The sequence below is a fragment of the Homalodisca vitripennis genome, chromosome 5, assembly GCF_021130785.1.
Source record: "Homalodisca vitripennis isolate AUS2020 chromosome 5, UT_GWSS_2.1, whole genome shotgun sequence".
Classification (NCBI taxonomy): domain Eukaryota; kingdom Metazoa; phylum Arthropoda; class Insecta; order Hemiptera; family Cicadellidae; genus Homalodisca; species Homalodisca vitripennis.
This window is the reverse complement of record NC_060211.1, coordinates 134506582-134534189: the sequence shown is the minus strand read 5'-3', so window position 1 is coordinate 134534189 and position 27608 is coordinate 134506582. Positions and strand designations below refer to the sequence as shown.

At 33.0% G+C, this 27608-nt stretch overlaps 1 protein-coding gene across 1 annotated transcript; it reads right to left on the bottom strand.

The window, feature by feature from the left end:
- Nucleotides 1-3304: 3304 nt before the first annotated feature.
- Nucleotides 3305-26591, bottom strand: LOC124362909 (carotenoid isomerooxygenase-like). Its single transcript, XM_046817797.1, has 10 exons — nt 25490-26591; nt 18618-18729; nt 17031-17177; nt 16713-16857; nt 13768-13903; nt 12883-13115; nt 9478-9654; nt 8321-8605; nt 7973-8071; nt 3305-3592 (listed from the first exon to the last, which is right to left on the bottom strand). Exons 1-10 carry the CDS (start codon nt 26538-26540, stop codon nt 3419-3421), a joined length of 2559 nt encoding a protein of 852 aa, XP_046673753.1. The 5' UTR covers nt 26541-26591; the 3' UTR covers nt 3305-3418.
- Nucleotides 26592-27608: the final 1017 nt, after the last annotated feature.

The following is a 27608-nucleotide window of genomic DNA, read 5'->3' as shown; positions in this document are numbered from 1 at the left end:
TCTATATTTTAAGAGCCAGAGTTTCGTAATAGCATTTTTACGATATCACAATATTTCTAATACTTTATGCGTGCTCACAGGTCTATAAAATTCCAAATTTTACGTTAATATTTCCATCCAAATCGTTTCATACAATACGGTAAGTCTACTTCAAATACACTAAATGATTATTTTATAGAATTTTTGTAAATGTTACGTTATATAGATAATTGCATACTACGGTACTTAATTTTACATCATTTAATCAAACATTTGGCAGAAGCATACCAGATTTTTTTTAATACAATAAAACTTGTGTATCTAAACTTTCTTGCTCATTGTTAAAAACTTATCATAACTTAAAATACAGTACTTTGGGATTGATTTTAATTATTTCTTTCATACTAGTTGTAGTAATTTATAATTTTGGATATAAGTAAATAAATAATTAAAACAATATCTCTCGATTGGTTTTAGGATTACACATAGTCAAGTATACTGTTTATCATGTATAGCCTGTTAGTTGTGTATCCAGTGATAAAGATTTTCTTTCGGGAAATTTGCTATTGTTCAGTGATATAACAAAATCAGTAACTACGTTTCGATATCTGTAATCTGATCTCTTCTTCAGGTAAATACTAACATAAAACATAATTAAAATCTAGGTTGAAAGAAACGAATCATAACAGAACGTTGTGAGATGCGCATGTCAGGAATCATAACTATGTCGTATGTTAACCTGACTAACTTTAAAACATGCAAATCATTAACATTAATAAGCAAAACACAACACTAATTATTAAACTGGACTTCAGACTACATGTCACAATAGGTTTGCATCAACCGATCAACCACCTCGGACTGACCAGAGGACAATATTGAAATGGCACTCATCACGGCAGAAACATGATGGCGGCAAAAAAAGGAAACGGGAGTGAATCCAATCTGTTTGATACTTTTGGTTTTCTTTTAATTCGTTTTTCAAAATTGGCAATCCAATAATATCAACCTCTTTATTTCTAGTACTATCTACCACAAGCATAACAGGCTTTGATGAAGCAGGTTTTTGAATTTCTAGTAAATTGCTCAATTCGTCCTTTAGATGTCCACCGGAAAATAGAAACACAGACAGACATAAAAAGAATTTTTCCTGTGCCCTTAGTAATAACTAAGCAAGATATACAAAATTTTAAGTAGAGCTCATTTAACTCTCGAGATATCAGCCTGAGTTTATAGGCTTTCTTAACTACTCAGCCAAAACCTATGGAGTGACATGAAACATCATCAAACTCTATGAAATCTATATTAACATTAGCCGATACAATGGAGTATTGATGAAATAAACAAACCGTAACGAAATTTTATCCAGACAATCCTCAAATTAATCTAATTTCATGTGTTATTATTACACATGTTAAAATTCCAAATAACTGTATGCGGTTGGTTTAAAAATGTGTTTACTCCACGAGTTTCCCGTTGCTATTATAGTTACATACAAGGCCAAAGTAAAAATATTTATTAACGCTCATAAAACTGACATTGATCGGAGCGCACCTTGATAGAAATCTATGTTACATATACTGTATGTAGAAATTAAGATTCATGAACAAGTTTATAGGCCTGAAATGTTGTGCCAACAAATAGAGAGACACAGATGAATTAAGTTTTCCTGTCCATTGTGCGATAGGTTTCGTTAACGCTGGAGGTCTTTAGAAAGTATTGACAGATCCTCAGGAGTTGTGAAAGGGATTTTGATAATTAAATATAATGATTTTATATTATCACATTTGTTCTTCCTCGTAATTTATTCAGTAACACTCATGAATGTATGAATTGGTTATGATAATCAACACGAAGTATTTTGCATGTTTACTTTCCTTAATCCAACATGGCTGGCTGCTCTTTCATGAAACGTACGTATCGGATCTTAAATATTTTCATTTAAAATATTCTAAATTAGGATGATTCTAATTGGCGAGAAAATGGTGAATTGTGTGTTTTTGAAGAGTAATGAACGCAAACATTATGTCGGATCCTTTATGTAAATATTAAATTCTCCTATTAAAAAGTCCAAAGAAATAAAATTCATTATGATTCAGTGTGTTCTCTGCTTGATGATATTAACTAAAAATTTAAGAAGACAACAATGGTTTTAAACTATATTTATAGAATAATAACCGATTAGAAACATTAAAATTATTGGCTTAGCTACTGTCTTATCTTCAATAAATCGCCCAACTAGAGAAGACGCCGAAAGCCGTCTCTTTCCCATGTAGAATTTATATATGTTGAAGAGTCGCATTCCAGAAGAAGACAAGAGGAACATCTCGACTTGCGCGAGTTTTTTCGCACTGTCTTCGGAAGTGTGTACTGAAAAACTTTCAGTACATCCGAAGGCGAAGGTGTACGTACATGCGGTAAGTGTCTAGCGTTATAACATTCTTTCCACACGAAGTACAAGAAATTATAGTTAGTTTTTTTTTAAGAATTTATGAGAATATTTGAATAACAGCAACACTTTTGATAAAAATCTTATTTATATATAATTATGTCTTTCCTTCTTTTGAAATCCTCAAATGTGTTAAAATAAATGGAGATCAGACGTTATATCTCTGAAGAAAATAAATGTTCACTATTTTTTCTAAAATTGGTGTATTAGTTTTGTAATAATGAAAACTGATCGATGAAGTACCACACATTTTATATATATATATATATATATATATGTGTGTGTGTGTGTGTGTGTGTGTGTGTTGTGTGTGTGTTGTGTGTGTGTGTGTGTGTGTGTGTGGTGTGTGTGTGTGTGTGTGTGTGTGTGTGTGTGTGTGTGTGTGGTGTGTGTGTGTGTGTGTGTGTGTGTGTGTGTGTGTGTGTGTACACAAATTAACAAACAAAATTATGTTCGTGTTTTTTTTACTTTAATTGATGAAACTAGCATTTGATAACAAATGTTGGTTCTATGATTCCTTTTTATCGGACTCAATATGTGATTGCCTAGTAAAACTTTTCGTTTGCATACAGAAGCAATTTATCACCTTTCACTTACCCGAGCGTTTTAGTTTCGTGGAACCTCAATAGATCTCTACTTTGGTAGACTGCCAAAAGTAGTTTGGCACTACCTTACATGGTAAAGTACCGAACTCACAACCACCAATAATTTAAATTCAGAATTCTTTCTTAAAACTAATTCATTGTATCGCCATAGAGAGCAAAACATAACTGCAGTTTGAGCTGACCTTTACGTTTTCATAATAAATTACTCATGTCCTTACATTTTTGCTTTAACCTTAAATATTCAAGAATCCTTCCAATAAGAAGACAAATACAACTTGTCATTAAATTTATTCGAAAAATACATTAAATTTAAGTCACAACATTTTTACTGTAATTGAACGATATCGGTATCACAAATAAAAGGAACGTCTTTATACACATGTAATTAATAGTCCGAAGTGAACCATCCATGCAGACACTTGGGGACAGGAGTTGGCGTCTGGAAGACAGTCCGGCCGAGCTCGTGCAGAGTGGTAGCATCCAACACCAATAACCCAACCTGCGTCTCCAACCCTCGCCCCCACACAAGAGCGGACAGGATCACGCCGTCGTCTTCGCGCTGCAACATACCACAATGGGGTTACATTTAAAGAACTGTTTGTTGTCGGTTGTTTACTCGCGGTGATTGTGAACGTTAAGGGATTAGGATCAATGTATAACTCATCCTTTAATGCATTATACTTTTGTGAAAAACATTTGATAAGTTGACAAATCTAATTTTGTGGAATATATCTAAAGAATATTTGTTAACAGTCAACGCCATTTCGCATAGAATCATAAAAGTAATTACAACAACAGCAAATACGAGAATATATAAATAATATAATCAGGATGGCAGTAAAATTAATATAAGAAGAAGTGCAATGTGATGGTGTGCTAGGTTAAAAGTAAACATATTTTATAAACATTCCCAGAAATAGTAGTACTCTAAACAAGAGCCCAATTTCCATCAATCTATACAACTATGTAAAAACAGCAGCAACAATGTAAATAATAACTGTAACAAAAAGTATAGCTTTAACAACAATAAAAAAAGTATGTAACAACGATAAGAGCTACATTATTTTACAAGTTCTAAATAGAATTTTAAACTAGGGTCCAAACACTACCGTTTCATACGACGAAGCAGAGAGAACGATAACTATAACAACTACAGTGACGATAGCGTATTATGTAAATACATGTACAATACTAATAGAATATATAGTACCACTAACCGAGAATATTGGCTGATATGAGTGTGTGTGTGTGTGTGTGTGTTTTACTGAGTGCATTTTTTATCAACATTGAGTGAATACTTAAAATTGACTCATACTTATACTTCATTGTCTCCACCAACAGAATTCCCGAGCCTCACGATCTGAGGGATAGCAGTGCAAGATGTATTCAGTTCGATGGTTGTTATCTGGGGAGAGACGAGATACAGGAACCCAGAACGTCATTAGCTAGGACTGATGATCCCGACTCTATTTTTGGTCTACTTTATCATTGCCCGTAACAAAAGAGACTGGTGGAGTTCACCTGCCCTAAAGCAACTTATGAAGAAATATCTTGTTTGTCAGCAAGAGGTGGTATACTGAAGACCCGCTTCAAGAATGGGGAGTTGATGTATATAAAGCCCATTCTAAGTCCCAAGCAGCTTGTTAGCTTCTTAAAGAGGAATTCTTAGTATGGAAACCACACAATACTCGTACATCTATATTCTAGAATTTTCTTAGTCAAGAAGAAGTATAGTGTCTTTAGTGCCTGGATTCCAGAATTATCTCTATATATTCTTAACATGTGAGCAAGCATTTTATTGGCCTTATGTTGGTTTCAATGTGGTATTAGTAAGAATGGTTAGAGCTTGAAGAGTGCCATTCAATTTCTTAAAGTGATTGTATTTGGTCAAGTTTAAATTGAGATTTTCAGGGATGATGCTTTAATATGTAATAAAGAACGCAACTGAGACGTCTATAAACTTGTTATCTTCAGTAATGCATTACCTTTGGTACTGATTACATATTCCATAGAATGGCTTCAGAGAAATGTTACTTTGAACGATAATATTACTCATAATTAACCGTGTGTTTATTAACAAACGTATATGAATGCTGGGCTATCCATATTTTGAGCTTTCATAAAATGTGCTGCGATGTTAGCTTTAGATCCATTCTTGATGGCATTGTAGAAGCTGAGCTGAGTGCAATTCGCTCAATTTTCCCTTCAAGCTGACGTGTATGTAGCAATTCATATAACTGGCTGTTAACTACATTAGTAGAATAGCTCATATAATGATAAAAACCCATAATCCTTGAAGTAATCCTTGTACTTTAATTTACAAATGTTTAATTGTTGCATTCCTGATAAAACAATGTTAGTTTGATAGTTTTAGGGTTATTAGAGTTTGAAACATTGGCTGCAGCATTAGGATGTAAAGACAATTTTTGTGAAAAGCGTTGTTTCAAAATTAAAATCCTTCCACCATAAAGAATTTTTCCGAAGGTTCAGGAAATATAATTGTATCAACGATAGTAAAAACACAAAATGGCGGATACTGCGAAAACTACTTCGGGTTTTTAAATTTTCCCAGACTTTATTTGACCCTAATTAAATATAAAAGTCGAAAGATATGGGGTAAAAATTTCACCAACTACTGTATGTTCGAGCTTGATTTGAGTAGACCAATTTTAGAAAGTTGTTCAAGATAGTAATAATAAAAATCTTTATTGCGTCAACAATTATAAGATTGCATGCATGCGTCAAGTACATTCATAATAATATACAATTCCATTGCAGTTATAGCTATTTAATTGTAAAACAGAACTGGGGGTTTAATTTTATTGGATACAGTCAAGTAAGACGATCTAAACTAGTCTAACGGATCGTGTTTTTAGACCGTATGTCTTGAGTTTGACCTTGGTTGTTTGACTAACACAGGCTCTTACGTGGTCGAAAGTCGTGGGAAGCACGTAAATATTGTTAGTTTTAGTTTTAAAAGTTTCGTAGCAAAGATATAGATCTTAGTTCTTAGGCTTTCTCGGGCGGTGACACAACTACAATCACAGTTTTTCTGTTCACACTATGTCGAAACATAGTTTACACAATTAACTTCTTTATATATTTTGATCTCGCTTTGGAGAGCCATTATTCTACATATAGTAAACCAAAACTGACAATAATAAACATTCGTCTGTATAGGCGAGTTGAAGGGGCGGAGCTTAATCATGATAGGCTGACGCTTAATCAAGTACCGACCAGCTGTAATCAATATTGCTTCTATATATCACAGGTTGCCGTTTTATAGAAAATTTATATTTTCTATAACGTGATCGTTATCTTCTAGCAATTATTTTTCATTTTTTATTAATTCTCTTTCTTAATAACGTTACTCTTAGTATTGTTGGGTATTAGTACGGAAATTTCGCGAATACTTTTATTTTGTATAATTGTATTGCCGAAAGTATTCGAAATGCTATTGCTTATTTTTAAGACAATGTTGGTTTGTGTAAATTTTACAACAATGACAGTCGTCTGTGACGATAATAGTCAAATGACTATTAAATTTTATTAAATTTCGAATATTAAATTAAACAATAGCAAAAGGAGGCCTATAAGAGTATTTGCAATTATTTTCATAGTCAAAGATTCAATAACGATGCCATGCAAATAATACGTCCATTTTTTTATGTTGATGCTATAAAAAATGTGTTAATTGTTTAAAATAATTATCTTTGTCGTTGACATCTGAGCCCCGATTAAGGAAACTTAAGCAAATGCAACAATAAACGTAGCAACAATAGAGCCTCTGACACCCTCGTAATTGCCGTCTATAGGGAAATAACGTCGGTGGCAATATTGTTTGTCGAAGTTTTCCTGGCCGTTTCACGGAATTGTCCTTCTGCCATTTACAGGCTTTTATCCTAACTGAATCCCTTTCTAAGGAACATTATCTCGTGAAAGAATTATCAAAAGAATACTTTAGTAAAAAAGGATTGGTAACACAATTGTTAACACCTGTTTTGTAAATAAAACTTAAAGAGTTTAATCAGTCTATAACTACTTTAATAATATATTACTTTTCATAAGACAATATGTTCCTAAAATTGTTTTCAATTATATTTTTTAGAAGTAATGTCAAATTAACAAGTGATTATCATGATTGAAGCAATCTTGTATTTGTGACCACGTAGGCCGAATTCTCTACAATGGCTAGAATTATACCTTCTATTAAATATCCTTACTATACAAAAACATTTCCTTCTATCTATTATTTTAGTTACTACGTGTTTAGGTAAATATCATACGCGTTACTAATAACACTGATTCCTAACAAAACCCCAATTACTGTTTGTTTTCTAGACGTTAGTTAACAACGTCCTATGGCTGAGACAGCAAAGTTGTTTACTCATCTATGACTCCATGTACAGACAGAATAAATCACTCATCTAAAAAGCAGGTAGTAGAGAATTATTGATTCAATAAACAATTTGTGAAAATGAAAAAATCATAATGGTCCAAGACCGAAGAACTAATTTGCAATTTACATTGCCAATTGGCTCTTGGCTCCTAGAGTGTACCAGGCTTCTATAGTCACGTGTCCTCAAAAAAAAGGCTTTTGCAGCTGTTGTTTTCAAATGGATTATTTCACTATCTACCCTCATTAAACTACTGACATATCATCTCATGATATAGATAAACGTACCATGTGTGTCATCTGGCGGATTTATTCAATTCAGTTCAGCAGCTTTACAATCGTGCAGCTCTATTTTGTACATTATTCCGTCTGTTACATAGCCCCGTTTTCCCATCGCGATTAAACATTTATAAACTGAGTTTATGGTCTATTCATACCTTTTTACAAAATCATTTTTTCACTAGATTACTGCTGGAACATTAATGAGACTTTTATGTTATAAAGCTATAAAAATTCATTAGTTTTATAACAGTAGGTACTCACTTGTGGGTCGGGCGAGGGGACGAATATTGGTTCACTAGGGAACACATTTGGCTCGCTCCAAGTTTTGGTTGATCGAGTTTGTGTATCAACCTTGATCAGCTGTTAACAAAATATCATTAATTTAATAATGCAGTTATTTTTACAATCATGTCACTTTTTTATGCTTTTTTTTGTATTTCCTGGAGGACTCGTTTGTATTAAGGAAATTCTCTCGTTATAAATATTTGGTTCAATATTTTGCAGTTGTGTTACAAACAACTGGTACCAAAATATTAGTTATAAAATGAGAGTAATAACTTGTACATCAACGATTAAAGCTTAAAAGTAAAAGTGTATGGAAATCCTTACCGTGCCTGGGTTCTCTAGGTCTACATCGCTGGATATCGCGTAGAAGTAACGGTAGGGCTTGCCGAGGTGCTGGTCGTAGTTAATCCTAGGGGTCTCGCAGCCGAGGTCACACAGCAGCTCGGGCACTACTAGTACCTCACTACCTCGCCACCAAGCCTCTGCCCCAGACCTGGGCAGGGTCACCAGGTTTGTGTCAGAGTCCGCCGCCTTAGGGTCCAAGGGCATCACAAACCGCATAGGCCGTCCTCGGAACAAGCGGGCGTAGTCGAGGTTTTTGTTCATTTCCTGCAATTCCAATAAGAGATATTTGATATAAAAAATACGAACCTATTAGTATACTTACTTTGGTTTCTTCTGTTAAATTCATAACCTCTCTCCTGGCAGCCATCTTGATTTTATTCTCATAAGCATAATTCTGAACCTTAAACAACGTTAGTTTTAGAATAATGTAGCCTACTGTACATGTTTGATTTTTAGGTTATTATACTATGTTGATGGTTAATCCGAGAAAAGAATCAAACTTTTTCGTACTTCAAAGTTTAAATTTCAAAAAATACGTATCTTAAAAAAAAAGAAAAATTAAAAAGCCTTTGTATGCATTTTAATAATATATTTAGTTAATATTAATATATTTAATAATAATATTAAGTTCTTATGGGGTTTAAGGTCACTAGAGTACAACGGCTGTTAATGATCTCCATCTTGGTCTAAAACTTTAAATAATTTTGTCCTTTTATTATTTCACTAATACAGAATGATCATTGTTAATTTAGAATTTTTGTCAAAATTGTCTTTTGAATTGCTCATTGCCATAGAGTATTAATAAAATGTTCAGTCCTGTCAGTTAAAATGTAGACATGCAGTGAACCATCTCGGCCCCTTGCATCCGTATTATTTTTCGTATTTCATGTCACTTTATTAATCATTCATCTATGTTCTGCTCTAGGTTTTGTATTCATAAAATTAAGGTTTATTACTCTTTCCAACAGCGTGTGGCAAATATAATACAAGTATAGAATATAAATAAATACGGTTATAAATTTTATCATTATCGCCTTACATATAAAAATGTATTGTACGTCATATGTCATACTAACAAGGCTATTTTTACTCATTTTGAGTGACTGATAAAAACAACTACGTAAACAGCTAGCTACCTTCAGAGCATCATAGTACATGCAGTCCAACATGGCGGGGTCGCTGTAGCAGCAGATGTCCAGCACGACATGACCGTCACTCTCGTACTGGTTCACTATGTGAAGGTAGAAAAATGCCTCGGCCAGATACGTCTTGTGGAGATTCCCCGTTTCCCTCTCCACCAAATGTATCAGAGTCTGCAATTAAAAACTGTTCTTTATGGTTTGTTAACGTGTTACATTTTCAGTTGCTACCGAAATGTTAAAATTCTAGCTGAGAACGTTACCATTTAACCAAGATGTGGAGTGCGATTTTTCTCGTTTCCTTTTATTGGAATGTTCTCATTCCATCATTTCTATACGACGTAATCAATTATGATTTTCTTAAAAAGATTAGGATCAGAATGCGTGGATTCAGTGCCCAATTTGCAACTTGGTATACCAGAATAACTCAACTTACACTTCTAAAGCAGTACATACCAATAAGAAAACGTGATTAAGATGTGTTAAAGTTTGTTATTTATAAAATTGACTGAAATCATTGAATGTTTGGTTTATTGTTTTGTGTTCATTATAATTAAAGGAGAGTTTTAATATCTTTTTACATGTCGTTTTGATTTCTATCAGCCAATGACAGCAAAATTATGGATTTCCCCATGTATGTTATTAAAATAAAGTACTAGCAGCAAATTAATACCATTCAATGGCAGTTGAAAACTCTTACATAGGGACTGAATTTCGTGCTTCATAGGAACATAAGAAGTTTTAGTTGGTATCCTAGTGTCACGTAACAACACTTTCTCTACAAAGTTTTGTCACCAAGACATTTTCGTTGTTTTCCTTGAGCCCTGAGTAATTTAATTACCAAACAGAAAGATCTCTTCCAAAATCGGGTATGAATGGTTGGTTTACTTTTTACGTCATTCTACTAATCTAATCAAAATAACAAGTGAGTGGCACTAAAGAGTATGGCAGTTTAGCTCCAGTTCACATTCTTTATGAGCAGTGTCTAGAATCAGATGCTGTCACAGACTTGACTCTTGAAATCTGGAGTCTAGTTCGTCTGGAGAAATCGAATTCGACGAAAAATAAGCTCACAGTGAACTCTGTACATTGTCTCGACATCAGACACACCCAGACTTTCACAAAATATAGTGCAATCTATTTCGACCGCTGCAATAAGAGGAAGGTGAACTAAAGCTAAACTCAAAATTCTAATTTTCTCAAACCTTCACACCATAGCTATATTACATATAGAAAACTAAACAGTGGTTAGTTAATTACCGTATTCGACGCCAATGCAACAATTGGTCTCCTGGTGAATTAAAGTAACCTCGTTGTATTTACTGAATTGTAAATTTAAACAACATGGAAGACATAAAATAATACCGTTTCAATCAGAAAGGCAGATTCTACCGTAGACATATCACAGTGATTTTGTGTGACAGCATGCATTACAGTGCTGATTCTTTGCCTCTGTTGAAACAGCGAGAGATTTTTCTATTTGAGTTTAGTATTATTCCGCTGGATACAAATTTAAAATTGACATAGTTTTAACTAAGTAAAGTGAAAGGTTTAACTTGACGTAAATGGGCGCAGTAATACTACTAGACATGGCATTATGTGGTAATTCCCATAACTTATTTTTAGTAGCTATCCTTCAATGTTTAATCAACCAATACGTTATTTTAACCAATAATAATTTATTAGTGATAAAAATAATGTTAGTACTTTTTTATCTCTCTAAGAAGTTTGCAGTCTACTTTATTGTTTAAGAAGGGAGATTTTTAAAGCTCGCTACAGACAGACTAGTGAGTTCTTAGGAACCTAGAAAGCAATAAATGTAGTAGGTAAATGCTAGACGTTATTAATAGTGTTGTGCATCCATAACATACCAAAGCATTTCCCCAATTCCGGTATTCGTATACAACTTGATATTTCACTATTATTATATAGATATTTCGTGCTGAGAGGAAATTATGTATCGAGATATTCAGTAATATACATCGGATAACCTCTTTACATTTTAAATACTCTACAATATGGATTACAAGTAAGGGCTCTGGCAACTATTTGGTACCTAACTTGAACAACTTACTGACCAAGAATGAGAACTCAGCATTAACAATATGTCTTGTGGTTAACTTTATTTCACTTTCTCCACCAAGCAAGTGAAATATTCAGTAATGTAATTTTATGACAGTATTTTGAGAAAATGTTTAGTTTTCCATAAAAAAAACCTTTGTTTTGCACTATAATTATTTTATTTCACACAAGCACAGATGCTAGAATGCTAGAATAAAAATCATTTTAGCGCAACCGAACTTGAATTTATAATTCAAACATAAAGACATGTTTTCAGGGTTAATAATTAACTATTAATTAATTATTAATTGTTAGTTAGTTTTGGTAGTATATTAAAGACTTTATCGAACATTATCCGGTAGCTACAACTTAATACAAAGCTTAATGTGAGCATCCACAGGTCTCTTACTAACGTATCAATGGTCTCGGAAATCTAGAAACTGAAAATTTAGGTTTAGAGATATTTAGGGTCAAGAATTTATAATTTATAGTCAAGAATTCATTGGTGTGAAGTCCGTGAAATAACAACCGAATTTCCTCTTACGGTTTTAGAGATCATATGTTTAGTCAAATAAAATTCTCCGTTCGTAGAGTATAGAACATATAATAATATGTGGTGGAAAAGAAAAATCAAAGGTAGAAACTATAAAATCAAAAAAATAGATCAATTTCAGAGTTGAGAATTATGCAGATATATAACTAAACAACCAAGTGATGTTGTACGGTTTTGTTACCATTAAGAACAATATTTGTTTGGCCACACATTCACGTGAATGAAGAAAATATTTTTCACGAGAACTCAAAAACTAATTAATACCTGATAAAACAAACGTCTATAGATAAAACTCCGGACACGACTATAAATAAAGCTTATATGTCTAGACCGGGTAAAGTATTGGCTGTTGTTTTTCATTTTCTACTACCGAGTGATGTATTTGGACTATGTTGTTGTATTTTCAATTATCAACAACGCTGATTGATGGTTACTATTTATTATTATGCAACATTCAAAATATGGTAAAATTTTAACGGAGACAATTAGCGGCTGTTACCTGGACGATATGGCAAGGTATGCTTTACCCTGTAATGAATGCCAGAGGAACTATAACATCCAATAAGACTTAAATTTAAGTAATACAGGATTTCTGGAAACCATGTTACACAACATAAAGTACACTTCCTAAGAATATAATATCCAACAGCATGTTTTTGTATTTTTATTTTTTTTTTTTTTCAATTAAACAATAGTGTTGTCTCAGGTAATTGAGTTTAAACGCAAAACCTTATTAAGTACTTTTTTGAACACTAAACGAAATCTCTGAGCCAAGAGTGACAACTCACAGGTTCATCCTTAAAGAAACGGAAGCAGGAACACATGGGTTGGCCGAGCAGTTGACTCTTGACCATGTTGGGCACTGAGATGGCCAAAGGCTGTTCCACAATCACATAGAAGTGTTCAGTCAGTCCGAAAGTATGCATGTAGGATGGGTGTAGAGGCCATCTAGCCTTCACGGACGCCACCATCTCCGCGCTCTCGAACATCTGGCCCGGCTTCTTGTCCTTGCTCCTCTCATCTATCAGCAACAACAACATATCGTATATACACTATATTTGAGGAAATGAGAACAATGAGAGACTGTATTAGCTCTCGCGCCCGCAGACCAACACTGCCTTCTTATGTGATGATGTAGAAGCTCCGCATAGCGCGGTGAGGCTATGTAACTTTTAAATTTATTAATTTTGCTTGTACTTTAAACCGTTCAGCATATTGTTTTTAATAAAATGTAAGTCTTTATCATGACATTTCTTTTTGTAAGAAATAGAAATTGTTCTATTTTAAATACATTTTAAATGAAGTACTAAAACGTAAACTGAATTTTTTTTAATATTTTGAGAGAGCCTTCGAATTGCACTATAATAATTCAAGGCTTTTTTGAGCTAGCAGGCTAAAATTGTACACAAAATTTATCTTCAATTTTTATAATTTATATATTATAAGTTCAAAATGATTTAGATGTTCTGACTAAACATCCTTGAAAAATCTACAATCACTGTTTTTCTTGCAATCTTCTGAGTCTTGCAAGCGATAATAGAAAGAGAGACAATGCATAAACAGGGAGTGAAGTGGAACATCCATCAGGCATCAGTGATTATCCCCTGTCTTTGTCTCAACAGTACTCTGCTTCTACATTATATGTACCGTACATTATAAATGAAACAACTTACTCTGAGGGAACTTGACGATGGAGTAGTGAGGGTAGGAACCCTGGACACTCATGGCCTGATTGTAGACCGTACCATCTGACGTCACGTGAGGATGAGAAGTGTGGTTCACCACAGCAACGTGTCTGGATACATTTACCTGTAAATTTATTTTTAGTTTTATCAATCTTTTAATATAAACAAAGTTGCTAGCCGTATCCTTTTGATTATTTTTTTTATATAATTTTCATTATCTAGAAATGATTATACTGTAAAAATCCCAGACCATATTTAGGTAACACGTGTCTGCAACGTATGAACGCGCAGATCCCTACAAACTAGCCGGTTTTTAAGAAGATTCTTAATATGCCAGTACTATTTTAATTTATTACACTAAACCTCAACATCGTTCGCATTCATCTCTTGCCATGTTTATGTCTACTTCTAAGTAACTAGGACAAAAAATACATATGTACATATATAAATACATATATAAATACACATATATATATATATATATATATATATATATATATATATATATATATATATATATCAGCTGAGAAAGATAAATCAATACTCATATTAATAATTATTCACATTCTTTACAGTATACAATAATAAATTCTTATTAGCGTGATAATTTTACACTGTCATTATTAATAATATTTATATTTTATGTATTACTATCTGTTTGCCGCGGCTACGCGCGCTTTTCGTAAAATTTCCCCGTGTATTAACACTTCTGATTCAATTGAATTATATTTCCACCGCCGATGTAGAGTTTGCCTTGGTGTAACGATCAAGAAAATGTGTCAAAAGTGTATTGTAAAAGTACATGTACTTTATTATAACGCGTGTAACACTCAAGCTTTGAGTTTAACTAGAAATTTATTTTAATGACAAATACACATCATAACTTAGCGCCTTCAAATAGTGTTTGTATGTTTAATATAGATAACTACCTAGTAATTGCAGTTTATAATGTGCAGGCGCTTTGAAAACTTGTATCTTTTGCAGTGTGCCGCCTGGTGACGAGTTACATCAAACATTCATTTTAATATTTGTAGATTTTTTAACTATGTGCATATGTAAGATATTTATAAAAGTCAATAAATATTTGCCAAAAATTTCAAATTGTCACATTGGTAGATGACGGAAACAAGGCTCGCGTTTTCCGGTAAACTAGAGGAGAGTGTGTAGAACAACGCAAAAGTGCGTAATAACATTGTGGAACCAACTTTTATTCTTGTTTATACAAGTTTATTCTTGACGCTATAATTATTTTTTTCTAAAGTTAACTACGTTTATTTGTCGTTTGAAGTATATTTTTATCTAAGATTATAAATTTTATTATCAACCTTAAATTTATCGTAATGGAATTGTGTATTCAAACCCAGGCAACAACAAATTTAATTTTTAAATTTTAGTAAAAATCTAAATATAACATAGATGGAATGTGTACTTCAAATTTACTTATTTTAAACAATATTTATTGCTATAAAATATTTTTTTCAAATCTCATAATTTCTACCATTTCAATTAAGTATTTTTACAAACGCTCAGCATAACATATCCTTGATTACTCATAGTTTGCATCTACTGAGAATATCTAAGAATATATTTAATTCCTCTTTTATATGAATTATTCCATTCTATTAGTGTTTACAAGTAGTGCCTTTGGTCTTCCTTATGAGATCAAACTCCTAACCTAACTTTACGCTTGATAAAATTTAATGGATTCGATGATGAGCTATCGAAGTCATTATTTACTTGCAAACTTGAACAGTTTCTCTATAACTAAGAACTGATTGGATATATGTTTGGCTTTCAAATAATGTAAGGTGCTAAGGTGGTAAATGTAATAAATTATCTTCTGCTTCAAATACTAGCATTTGTTTAAAGGACTATTCTTCTATATTTTATGTCTAAATATTCTTTTACGATTATCTTAATTTTAATTTGCCATTATTTTTTACAACATGTCGAAATGTGATATAATGTAAGCGGTATTATTTACACAGTTATGCAAGCCATGTCTTTTAAGGACTTCAATACTTTTATTTAGATTATAGGTTGTTAATAGTTCAAATCAGGGAATTTAAAAAGGGTGTATTTATTTGCTATACGTGTAAACCCACGTATAAGCAATGTGTTTTTCAGTGTGGTTGGCTTTTGAGTCTGCAGAGGAGCAACTCAGGAACAGGACAAAAAGAACAAATTTTTATATTGAGTTGAAGTTCACCAATGCTAAAGTTAAATAGACTCCACTTTTCCACAAAGGCATAAACCCATTTAATTACAGCACATAGTAAATCTCTTTCATTATAAATTTAGCTCTACTTTCTTCTGTTAATTAAAGTTCTTCTTAATAAACTAGGGGATGTCTAAGTGTTCCAAGTGTCGGTGTCGTTAATACATAAAACACAAGTTTCCCTCGTTACACTCGGTATATGAAAACCAAGTCATTAATAACCCAAACTAAAATAATAATTTTGTAACATTTTTATACAATATTAATATGATTTCATTGTCATATTGATCTAAAAACCTAAATCCTTCTACAGTTAAGCAAACAGCTACAGGCGCCTGCGAATGCTGGGATATAGCCTGGGCCAGTGCCAGGTAGCCTAGGGTCCAAGAGACAGGTTAAACCATACAGACTATGGTAAATAACAATTAATTTTATATTTTCTAGTATTTTCATACAATATTGCTACATCTTGTAACGTTTAGTACATCTGTTGTCTCACTAGAAGCGGAGGTGATCCGTGAATGTATATCTGCTCAAATCAATAAATATGGCCTAATACCGTTACAGACGCACGACGTAACAAATTCGTAACTAAATATGTTTTACAATATACTTTAATTGGTGAGCAAAGTAACTAATTGCATAATTTATTACAGTAATTTTAGATTACTGATTGAATGAGCCACGTAGATTTAAGTCTTTGGTGATTCCTTACCCTTTCCAAGGTCTCAAGGGTAGTTGGGTCGATCCTGTGAATTGTGGGTGACTCCGTGAAGCAGTAGAACTCGTCACCGAAGGGATAAACCGAAATCATGGCATTGTCTGATAATGATTCTCCGGGATTGAATAGGGCTGAAACTCTGGAAAGGAAAAGACCCTTCAAAAATCCTGCATGACACTAAAGATCTAATCGAACCAAACTTAACTAACCTAATCTAACCTACTGTAAGTAACCTTACCTATCTTAACCTAATCTATTTTACATAAAGGTTTTAAAAATGTATACAAACATATCCAGTGAAAATCCCCTCACCTCTTGAATATCGATTGACAAGGGTCAGGGACAGCCTTGGTTCCGAATTCGTTCACAACGATACGGTTCGCCGCATGGTTCTTGAGGTAGGTGTTACTCTTGAGGAATCTGCATTGGTAAGTCACTCCTCCATCGCTTATCGCAAACCTGTAATTTCATACGGTTACTTTCAAAACATTAGTTTTAACCTGTGGAGGAACGATAGCCTCCGCACCACTATATTCTCTAATATCATGTTAATGTGTTGGCATCCACACAAGCAAGCACAAAGATTTGCTCCTAAGTTAAAACAATAAAATTAGCTTCAAAATCAGTCACAGGTGAACTCTGCTACCTCTAGCCACTAACTATCTGAGGTGGGTTTTCTTGCTGGGCTTCCTATGTAAAACTCATTTGCTAATATTAATATCAACATTGCATTTCATTTCAGTTGCAGCTTTTACGTCTCTAACTTCATAATTTTGATTCATAATCAGAATTACGGTTAAAAGTATGACACGATATACGTTTTAGTGTTGATATAACAAAGCTGGAGTACCCTACACCAGGTATTGCATTACAGGATTTGCCAAGGTATCATGCAAAATTTCAATTCTGTTCCATATGAATTTATTAGAAGCATGGGTTTGTGTTATATGTTGAAATTTCCATTTTATTGTATTAAGTTTTTCCTCATCATTATTTGTCCTGTGATTTTCTCCTTTCCACCATGGTTACCCATAACACCTGTATAAAAATGTTCAATAACTCTCAGCTACATTCCATGGATTAGATAGAAATGAAGCAGAATACAAAACTTTAAGATATAGTTCGGCCAGACAGGCAGAAATAAAATTCTTCCGACAGAGTGATACTCAGTCAATAAATCAGTTAGTCTTAATAACCAAATCTATTACAGTACTTCTTTGTTGGTAAAAATTAATTGGTCTTCGCTAAATCAATTACATATGTATCTGCAAAATATTTCTAGTTGAACAAAACCATACTTTTTGTTGAAAACTTTTCCAAACTGAAAAAATGTTAAAAACACTTCCTTTTATATTTGAAATATGGATTGATTGGTACAGCTTATTTTCTTTATTACGAATAATTAAAATTAATGTTATTGGTTTTGTACTTTTGAATGTAAATTTTACAAGACAAATTCTGGAATTGATATAAAATAGTTGAACAGATCTTAAAGCATAACAATTAGCTATATTCTCACACTTCCATTGTAATCTTCAGATGCAGATCTTCAGATCATTTTATTGTTGTCGCTTGATTAGTGAAGAATTACAAATTCGATGTTATATATAGGCTATATATTATTTTAATTTTACATATACAATTTTTATTTTTATTACATATTATATTTATTTATAAAACTGGACAAAACTACATAATGTCTTTTTTTCATTTGTTAAAATCTCTTTCAAACTGTAATTTTGTCTCGATTAATTAGTAGACTTCAAAATAATAACGTCGTGACATTGCCGTGCGACGAAATTTGTGTTACCAAAAATGAGGAAACAGCTGATCAAAATAGGCTGGGAATGATCAAATTAATTTATATAAATACTGGAAGCAATATTGAGAAGTTAGTACCTGTGTAGAAGCGCCGAGCTGTCGAAGAGATGCTTGAAGGTCATATCGCCTACTTGCATGCTGCCGGGACCGTTTCGGAGAAGAGTACCCTTAAGCCAAACTGGGATTATACCTGTAGATAGAATAGTATAATACAGCACAGAGCTAACACTCACAAAAACAAATATATTTATCACAGTAGCTATTGGGAAATATTGTGTATCGATACTAGGACATACTACACACAAATAAGATGATCTCTAACAAAATAAATTTTAGGTCAAGTTTAGATTTTTAGGCGGATTAATTTTTTAATTAATTTGAGGTAATTATAAATCTCGGTAAATGTAGTCAATAATAATTAACTCTCGGTACTTATGTGTGGAGGTTCGTTGTCAAAATAATGTTGTACCAGGTTTATGAACTCCTTATGATTCTATAGATACCAAACCAAAATTCTATACAGTATGAGGATATAAGAAGTGGGTGATTTTTTGTAGGCTAGTGGATGAAGTCCAAATAATTTTTTAATTGTAGTTCTGAACGTCATAGATGTTGATGGATTCTAGCCAAAGTTGCTAAGGGCATTTTTTAGATTAAATGGGAAACCTGAATTATTTTACCTAACCTATAACTACACGCCTTAGACTTCACCTATAATATAATTTCACCAAAAATGGTTTGGATATTGTATGAAATATATTTGTCACTTGTTAACATCATGGTCTATACTAAATAAGACAAGTTACTCTCAACCACATTCTGCGGCGCAAGGTGTCTAGCGCAGTGAAGGTGTTAACCAAGTGAAGTTCTAAAGTGGCTTTGTAGCCAAGGGGACTCAACACCCGACACCAACGTCAAAACCATTTATCGCATGATTATAATGGATGCCTTATAAACCTGGATTCATAAGACGCAAATTATAGTTATATGGTAACTGGGGGAAATTGGTAATTTTTGCAAGAAATTTAGTTCCATAAAAATGGTGTCATTCATTATATAGAAAGAATTTTAATTTTGACAAAAGTTTTTAAGTTAACGTTGAAGCTCAAAATGTTCTATGTAAAACATTCCCCTTAAATATTATGAATTCACTATTTAATTTATATAAGCCTAACTCTTTATGTAATAAATATCTTCCAAGCCCTTTTGGAGCCAAGAGAACGGGGTTTTAGATTTATTACATGTTCTACACAAGTACTTAAGACTTTTCCCAGATGATTTAATCTATCTATATTTATGTTAAAATTATATGGAATAAATATTAATAAAGGTAAAAAAGGTATTTATTTGAATAAAAGAGGTATGGAAATAATACATCTGCTATATATATTTTTCTGCTCAGCAGTTTTAATGTCTTAGGAATAAATGGCTTCAACCAGCCAGCAGATTAAAGCTGCACCATCAAGCAGATCAACAAAATTGGATTCACAGGTAAAAAATCCCAAAAATCGTGATACCTTTAAAAGGTTGATAACTTCTGTAGATTAAGAGATTTTAGAGGCCTGATCTCTTATAGGCTAGGAATTTCTAGAGAGCGGGAGAGCCAAGTGGTCAAGATCGTTTAAGGATCAGAAGCCTTGTCTGAAGCAAGTGGAATAGTTGACACATCTGTAGAGATCAGTACCTCCCAAAGATTGGATGAATTAATTCATAAGTGGTTCCTAGGTGTGGAGGTTTCTTGAGCCTAGGTGAAGCGATAGCCGCTTATATAAGAAGCTAGTTAAGTATTATTGGTAAAGTGGGCTAGAATCTACGTCATATAATTTTATGGTCCGGTTGGTATACTATATACTTAGTGACTAGAAGATTTCAAGGGTCATGTTAAAAGATTCCCTGACACTCTTGATGTTTCCCATAAACGTCAAGATTCTTAGGGATTAAGATTGGAATGCCACTGTATGTATACATTATTGTAACGCAGCTACCAATTAATGCCAAAAGGTCTTGTAAGTATTATATCGAGTTATGTTCTTACATTTTAACTACTAAAACTATAATACTGTTATTATTGTTCTCTTAAAAATATACTGAAAATATATCATGAAAAATGCTGAATCATACCGAAGGTACTATTCTCCGTATGGGCATTATAACTACCCCTGATAAGCTAGATAGAACATATAAGTAGAACCTTGCAATATATTGTAACGTACCTACCATACTGTATGATATATTGAAATTAACTTTAAGTCGTACCCATACCATTATATATTCCTCATATATCTTAGGTCCCAGTTATACGACCTTAACTGTTTTCCCGTGTAATTACCATTTGCAAAAAAACAGATGTTCGTTGAAAGAACATAATTTTGTTTAAAACATAATTTTTAGTAAAATATTTAAGTGCGTAAATGCTTCAATGTTTGCAAATCACATATTTTGCATTTGGTACGATAATGAATACATTTCAGTGAAACACAAAATGCAAGATTGAATTGAATTGCTTTGAATATTCAATAGAAACTCACCAAACTCCTCTTTCGTTGAATAAAATAATCTATATTGCCCCAAGGGATATGTTCTGGGGCATTAATAACAAAAATGTAAATTGAATGTATAAAAGAACACAATAAATTAAATTAAATACGGTCACTCCAGGCGTAAGGGTATAAGGTTTATCTTGAAATCTGTAGGGCGGATCCATGGAATGAGAAAATTGGATTGTGTAATGTAATATGGCGGACTTTCTTTAAGAGATGACATTTTAAAGTCCTGAGAAGACAAGCTATTTCATTCTCTGGTAAGTAAACAGGTCGTGAACAATGTAAAATGATAAAAGCCATTTAACTAAATTAAGTTTTTGTTCAATATTTTGCACTGTGTGCCATTTGCTAAGTTAAGAGAAACTCTTTTATTCTTGTAAATACTCCTTACTAACTTCTTGGTAATAAATATCTTTAAACAGTAATAGTTACAAGTAAATTAATAATGTATTATTTAAACTTATACAATAAAATATGTAACATAAAATTATCAGTTAATCAACGTATTTAAAAACATTTAAAACTGTACGATGATATTAACGTCTTTTTCAAGGAGGAATCTATCTTCCATGCCCAGACCACACACAGCGCAGTTTGAATAGTCAAAGCTCTTTCAAATGTCGTTATAGAGATTGGATGCTATAAGATAAGATTGCAGGATAATGCGCCAAACTGAGAATAAGAAAGTTCGGTCAGGAAAACAGATAGCACTGTTGAAATATTATTCTTAAAACTCAAAGCTTATCTTTAGCAGTAAATCTTTTGCAGTCGCAAGGTTTGTTTTCTTCAGTTTCTTTACGTAAGTAATCTATCTATTAAAAGGCTAACTTTTTAAATATAGGTATTTAGGTGATAAATCCATAAAACTAACTTTAAATGGTTAAGGGTGTTCGGTACGGCCTATCCTTTTAATAATAATTTATGAAATTTGTGTACCTTTTTCTCAGGAACATCTCGGCCTATCATAATCAAACTTTAGGACAATATTATATGGTCACTCCTTAACATTTAGAGTGGAAAGAACATTTAAATATAATTTTTAAAGTATTTAAAAATATAAAAAATTAAAAATACATATTTTTTGACAATACTATGTTTTAGTTTATCATTTTTTAATGTATTTCCCTCAAATGTGTATAACTATTTTAAAGTACGAGTGTAAGTTTTTCATCCTAATCTGATGAATAGTTCCAGAGAAAAAGGTAAATGTAGGAAAAAGTTAAATTTCGGGAAATTTAACTGCTCCATAACTGGGGTTATCAGGACCCTTTAACTCTTCCAGTTTTCTTTTAGGACGTGACCGAGCTTGCCTAGATTTTATGGCTACATCGGAAACCATGCGATGGGCTTTTTGTAAGCGAGTAATATCTAACTTGTTCATTGCTTTACCAAATGTATGTCCAACTATCATTTCTAGGTATTTTAAAACCATGCATCTTGCAATATTTATTTTTATGAAGGAATTTATGGCATCATACACTCCTAAGTTGAGAGTATTTACGCCTACGAAGAGTATATATTTATATCAACTATGGAGACATTTTCTAAGCAATTCCAGTGAACTCAGGTCTGTAAAATAGGTTTTATCTTCATAATGATAGGAGAGAGATGGAAATGTTTGAGTGGTCGTACGGTTCATTTGAAGCCATGACCTAATGGTACTTTCCTTAGTTACCTAAAATGTTTGACATGATGTATATTTTTCAAAATTAAATCAAAATAGTTCCCAACGTCGGATTTAAATAGTTTTTTGCGACAAATTCATTAAAAAATAACAAAAACTATCAAAATGTTAAAATAAAAATTGAAAATATTTTATATTTTGTCGTACTGAACCCCCATAAAAAAAAAAAATTATTATTAAGTTTTAACGTTTGACAAACTTACTTTTTTCCCAAATGTATCTACTTAATGTATATAATACTTCACTATGGTCGATTTTATTGTATCTTTTCTTCTCCATAATCTGCTTAATAAGATCCACGCACAAGCCAGTGCCCATTGAGGAAGAGCATAATAAGACTTAAAAGAGGGAGAATAGTCTTTATTTATTTATAAAGAAATTAAATTGTAGAGTTATATTCATTTTAAAAATTTAAAACGAGCTAATAATTTAGTACTTGTATACTCAAAAGTCTAGGAAGGATATAACCCTACACATTAATTTACTTGTTTCAAAGGTTTATGATATTGCGAAAAGAATATAAGCATAGGATGTTTGCAATTCGGAAGTCGTGGGACCGCAAGGTACGAGTATATAAGGCGCGAGTTGGTTTGTTTGATGAGTTGGGGTATCTCCATCGTACGTGTGAGTTATTTACTTTAAAACGATGTATTAAATTATACTGGATAAAAACCAAAAAGGGTTTCTTTAAAACCATATATATTACGTTACTTTTAAAAGTAAGAAAATATAATATATTTATTGGCTGATAGTTACCGAAGAATATGATTCAGCGGCCTGGCAAAACTACTCTTCTATCTGACTCTTCTGTTTACAATAATATCTCGAGAGCAAATTGAGGTGTCGACTACTCTCATGTTGCATGGAGAGTGACTTTTATATGCTCAGGTAAGTGGAAAAGTTTCTCTTCTATCTGTTTCTATATATTTGTCTGTTTATTTGTATCCGAGGACAAAAACTATTTGAACTATTGACTAAATGTATGGCATAAAATTCAGTGAAGCCTGTTACAAGTGATATGGAGTACACCTGGCCCGTAGCTTTCTTACATGATTGATTAACTTAATACTACGTCAGAAAAGAGCTTCAAGGAATAGTAAATGAAAAGATTAGTAAATGATCTTGAATTTGAGATTAGTTCATGAAACTTAGACTTAATTTCACAGTAAATTTTCATTATAAGTTTTAAACCAATACACCACAATTTAAATCCATACCATTGTTTAGTAGTATTTTGTGTGCATTACATTGAAGGATTCGTCATATAAAAATGTTCCTGAAACAAAAATATATATACGTAAAATACAATCCCAACACTCTTTTGGATCTAAAAAATACGTAAATGCCTCCCTGCAATTGGTTATTGAATGCAATTGTTGTTGGGTGAAATCGTGACAAATTCAGAAATTCCTGTACATTTACATAGGCTTGCAACAATAGTGACAGATTGAGTTTCTCCCAATGATCTTTTAAGGCTACTAAGGTCTCCTGCCTGTTATTTTACTATGTAATTATTAATGCTTACTTAATTATGCTTTAGAGTAGGTTTTCCAAATGGCCTCCACCTTCATAAATACATGCGTGCACCCTTGTGTATGTGAGTCATTTACGACTCGTATAATACCACGAATTAAAAAGTCTTAAAACTGCATGTTAAAAGTAAATCCATCAGAAGATAGGGTTTTTTTATAATAAATTGCAAAGCTTACTGCCATATTTGAAAATCGCAACAGAATATAAACATTATAACTACTTAATTATAATAAGTACAAAATTAAGTAAAATTTTCGAATTTAAACTTCACTGTATTAATCTGAAATTTTTACTGTATCTTAGAGTATGTGAATATGTAATTCACAAATTAACAAATATGTAAAGTAATTAAAATAACAATTATTTTTTTGTATTCAAAATGTAAATTGTTATAAAATTAATTAATGGGAAATTAAATTAAATATCTAACGAAGATATTAAATCCTCATACATTAATTTTTACAGTTTAAGTTTCTCAATGTTACATTGTCAAATTTACTTTCCGTTGATGCATACAATTTTCTTTAAATCACAGTTTTCTAGTAGCATGCAATATATTTTTATACGGTTTTTATAGAACCTAAAACTGAAAAATTAAGGTTGAACATCTAAATAAAGCTATTGCTTCATTCAGAAATGAGGTACTTTTATCAAATAAATATATAATTGTTAAGTAAATTTCACTGCAGTGTAAAATATATTGGTTTATTATTAAAAATATGTAAAACAAACTTAAATAATAATTGCAGCTGTAGTATTCACTATAGAAATTCATATTGTTTGTTTGAAAGTATTACCCCCTGCACTGGTAAAGAACCAAAAAAACAACCTAAAGCTATGTTTTCCCTACTTTTTACTGTTTTAGACTGCAAAGCTTCAACATAAATTTCATATAATTATCACATGGATGTTTACAGTGGAAAGGTAATACATATAGTATTAAAACATTTACATAAAGCGATTTTTTTAACATGAAGTAAATTTTACCTATTAAGAAATTACTTAAAACTACTAAAGTTAAAAGAAATATGTATAGAGTATTTTATATTTGAACATTAAACTTTGAACATTTATCTTTCATTTTAGGCTCAGTTATAAAAAGCAAAACTAGCGTGTTTTATACTATAACAGATTGCCATCTGTGACTTTTGATGTAAAAAGTAAAAGAATGCAACGTTGTGCAATGTTACCTGTGGTAGTTCCGCGGATGGGGTCGATTATCTCCTGTTCGCAACTCCTCATCCAAATGGAGTTGTCACAGTTAGGGTAGAGCAACTCCCCGGCTCTCAGACGTCTCCGTAGCTCCTCCCGGTCCACAGCCGTCACGGCGTCCAGGGTCGGTCCAATGCTGTCCACCGCAGTCCCAGTACTAGCACTGCCAACATAATCACTTTCAGCAAGTTCAAACGCCTCCTCGCTTTCCGGCGAGAGACACGTTGACCTGCAAGACAATCTCTGGATATCCTCTCTTCTCGCTATAACCGGGGATTCCCCAACCGGTGTAAAGTACCCACTGCTGCACGCGGAGATCCTCCCCGGTTCCGGAAGGTCCTGTAAATCTTCGTTAGGCTCGTCTTCTTGAAAACTCTCTTCAATAAAGTCGTCCTGTGCAGGTATCTTTTCGAATCCTGTGAATGGAGTTTCAGCAGGGACCTTTGTATCTTTGACACAATTCTCTTTGTTTCTTTTCAATATTAACTCCCTAGCTTTTTTCTTAACAGCAGTTATTCTCTTAAAAAATGTGGTGAGTTTCTTTTTTTGATTTTCAGCTTGTTTAGGGATCTCTTTGTCTTTCTGCGCGCCCGGTGTTTCTTTAAACGTTGTCGTCTGGGAGACAAGAACACAACCTCCGGAGCCGTCGTTGAGAGGAATTATCCGATTCCGCTTCAAAGTAATACTAGTAGCCCTCTTTATTGAGTTTTTCTTGTCTTTTTCACTCTTACTCCTTCTGTATTTCTCACCCTCACTTTTCTTCCTATTGTTTTCATTGTCCTTCTGCTTCTTGCTAGCGCTTCTCTTGTTGGCGCTCCCTTTCATGTCTCCGTCGCTCTGGCTCTGTGGGAGCGTCTTGGAGAGGAAGCTGAGGATGTAGTTTCGTTCCATGTTCTTGTCCGGAGACTCGTTGAAACAGTCACAGTCCTTGGCCGACTGGCTGTGCTTGACCCGCTTGACCGGAGTCCCCCGCCTCTTCGTCATGGTGACTGGCTCGTCACTGGCAGCTCTGCGACAGGCTCTCCACATCCCCGCGGACTGTCACTAGGGTCTCCACAGTGGACACTGAATCACGCGCGGCGGTAAGCTCGTTATCCACACGTGATCTCTCACATGTCCGCCTCCCACAAGTCGAACTGGCGGCTGTTGTCAGGTTCGCAGTTGAGGGGCTTCGACCGAACGAGGCCTTCAGAATTGGGGTCAGTTATTTTATCTCTTTACACCTGTTGTGACACGTGCATATTTTTTTCATACTTTAGTTTCAAAATAAATGTACTTAACATTACTCAAGAACCAAGAACCAAACGCGAATGCCGTTTGAAAGAAAGAGAAACTTTTATTATTTTCTAAATGTAATGAAATTGTTATTAATGTTAGGTGGTGTATTAAGGAATAATATAAGAAAGGGGTTGTTACGAAGGTTGTAGTTAAGGGGTATAATATTGTTTTAACTAGGGTTTGGTTATCCAATACGCACCACACTCAAAGCCACAGGGTTTTTAAATTACATTAATACTTAATAAATGTAGATCCTTGGTTGTAGACGTATTCCTATTACTAAACTCGTTCCTGGTTACACTCCACTGGTCTCTAAAGTTGCGGAAAGTTCTATTTTGGTCTCTAACGTTTCATTACGGCAAATAAATATTAATACATTGAAAGAGCCTGTTAAATTTAATCAACTGTTGTGTACTTTGTATGGCAGCACAAACATATGCATCATGAATTTAAATTATTTTCAAATTCTTTACATTTATAGTCTTATAGGCAAAAATTAAGGTTGATAGTAACTACACTACTTTTTTCTTCGTTTTCGGCAACCGCTGACAAGCACATACTAAGAAAATTTTCAGATAGTAAAATTAAAAGTGTTACTACAAATATACTTATAACTTGAAATTTTGGCAAATATTAAATATACAGTGATTAGTCAGTGCTGCAAATAAGATATTAAAGACAAAGTTACTAACTTTTACTATAAATGTATAGACCGTTTTAAGACCCACCTTATTTTTTTATGTCAGAAGAAGGATTTTCGATATCTTCTTGATGGGAAAGGGAGGCAAAATCAACTATGACACAAGAAGCAATAATACC

Bases quoted from the DNA above. Each gene is read 5' to 3' on its own strand.
- LOC124362909 (XM_046817797.1), bottom strand. From the start codon at position 26,540: ATGTGGAGAGCCTGTCGCAGAGCTGCCAGTGACGAGCCAGTCACCATG. The intron at 16,858-17,030 runs GTGAGGGGATTT...TTTCCTTTCCAG, and splicing joins TGTCAATCGATATTCAAGAG to AGTTTCAGCCCTATTCAATC. The intron at 13,116-13,767 runs GTAAGTTGTTTC...TGTTGCTGATAG, and splicing joins CATCGTCAAGTTCCCTCAGA to ATGAGAGGAGCAAGGACAAG.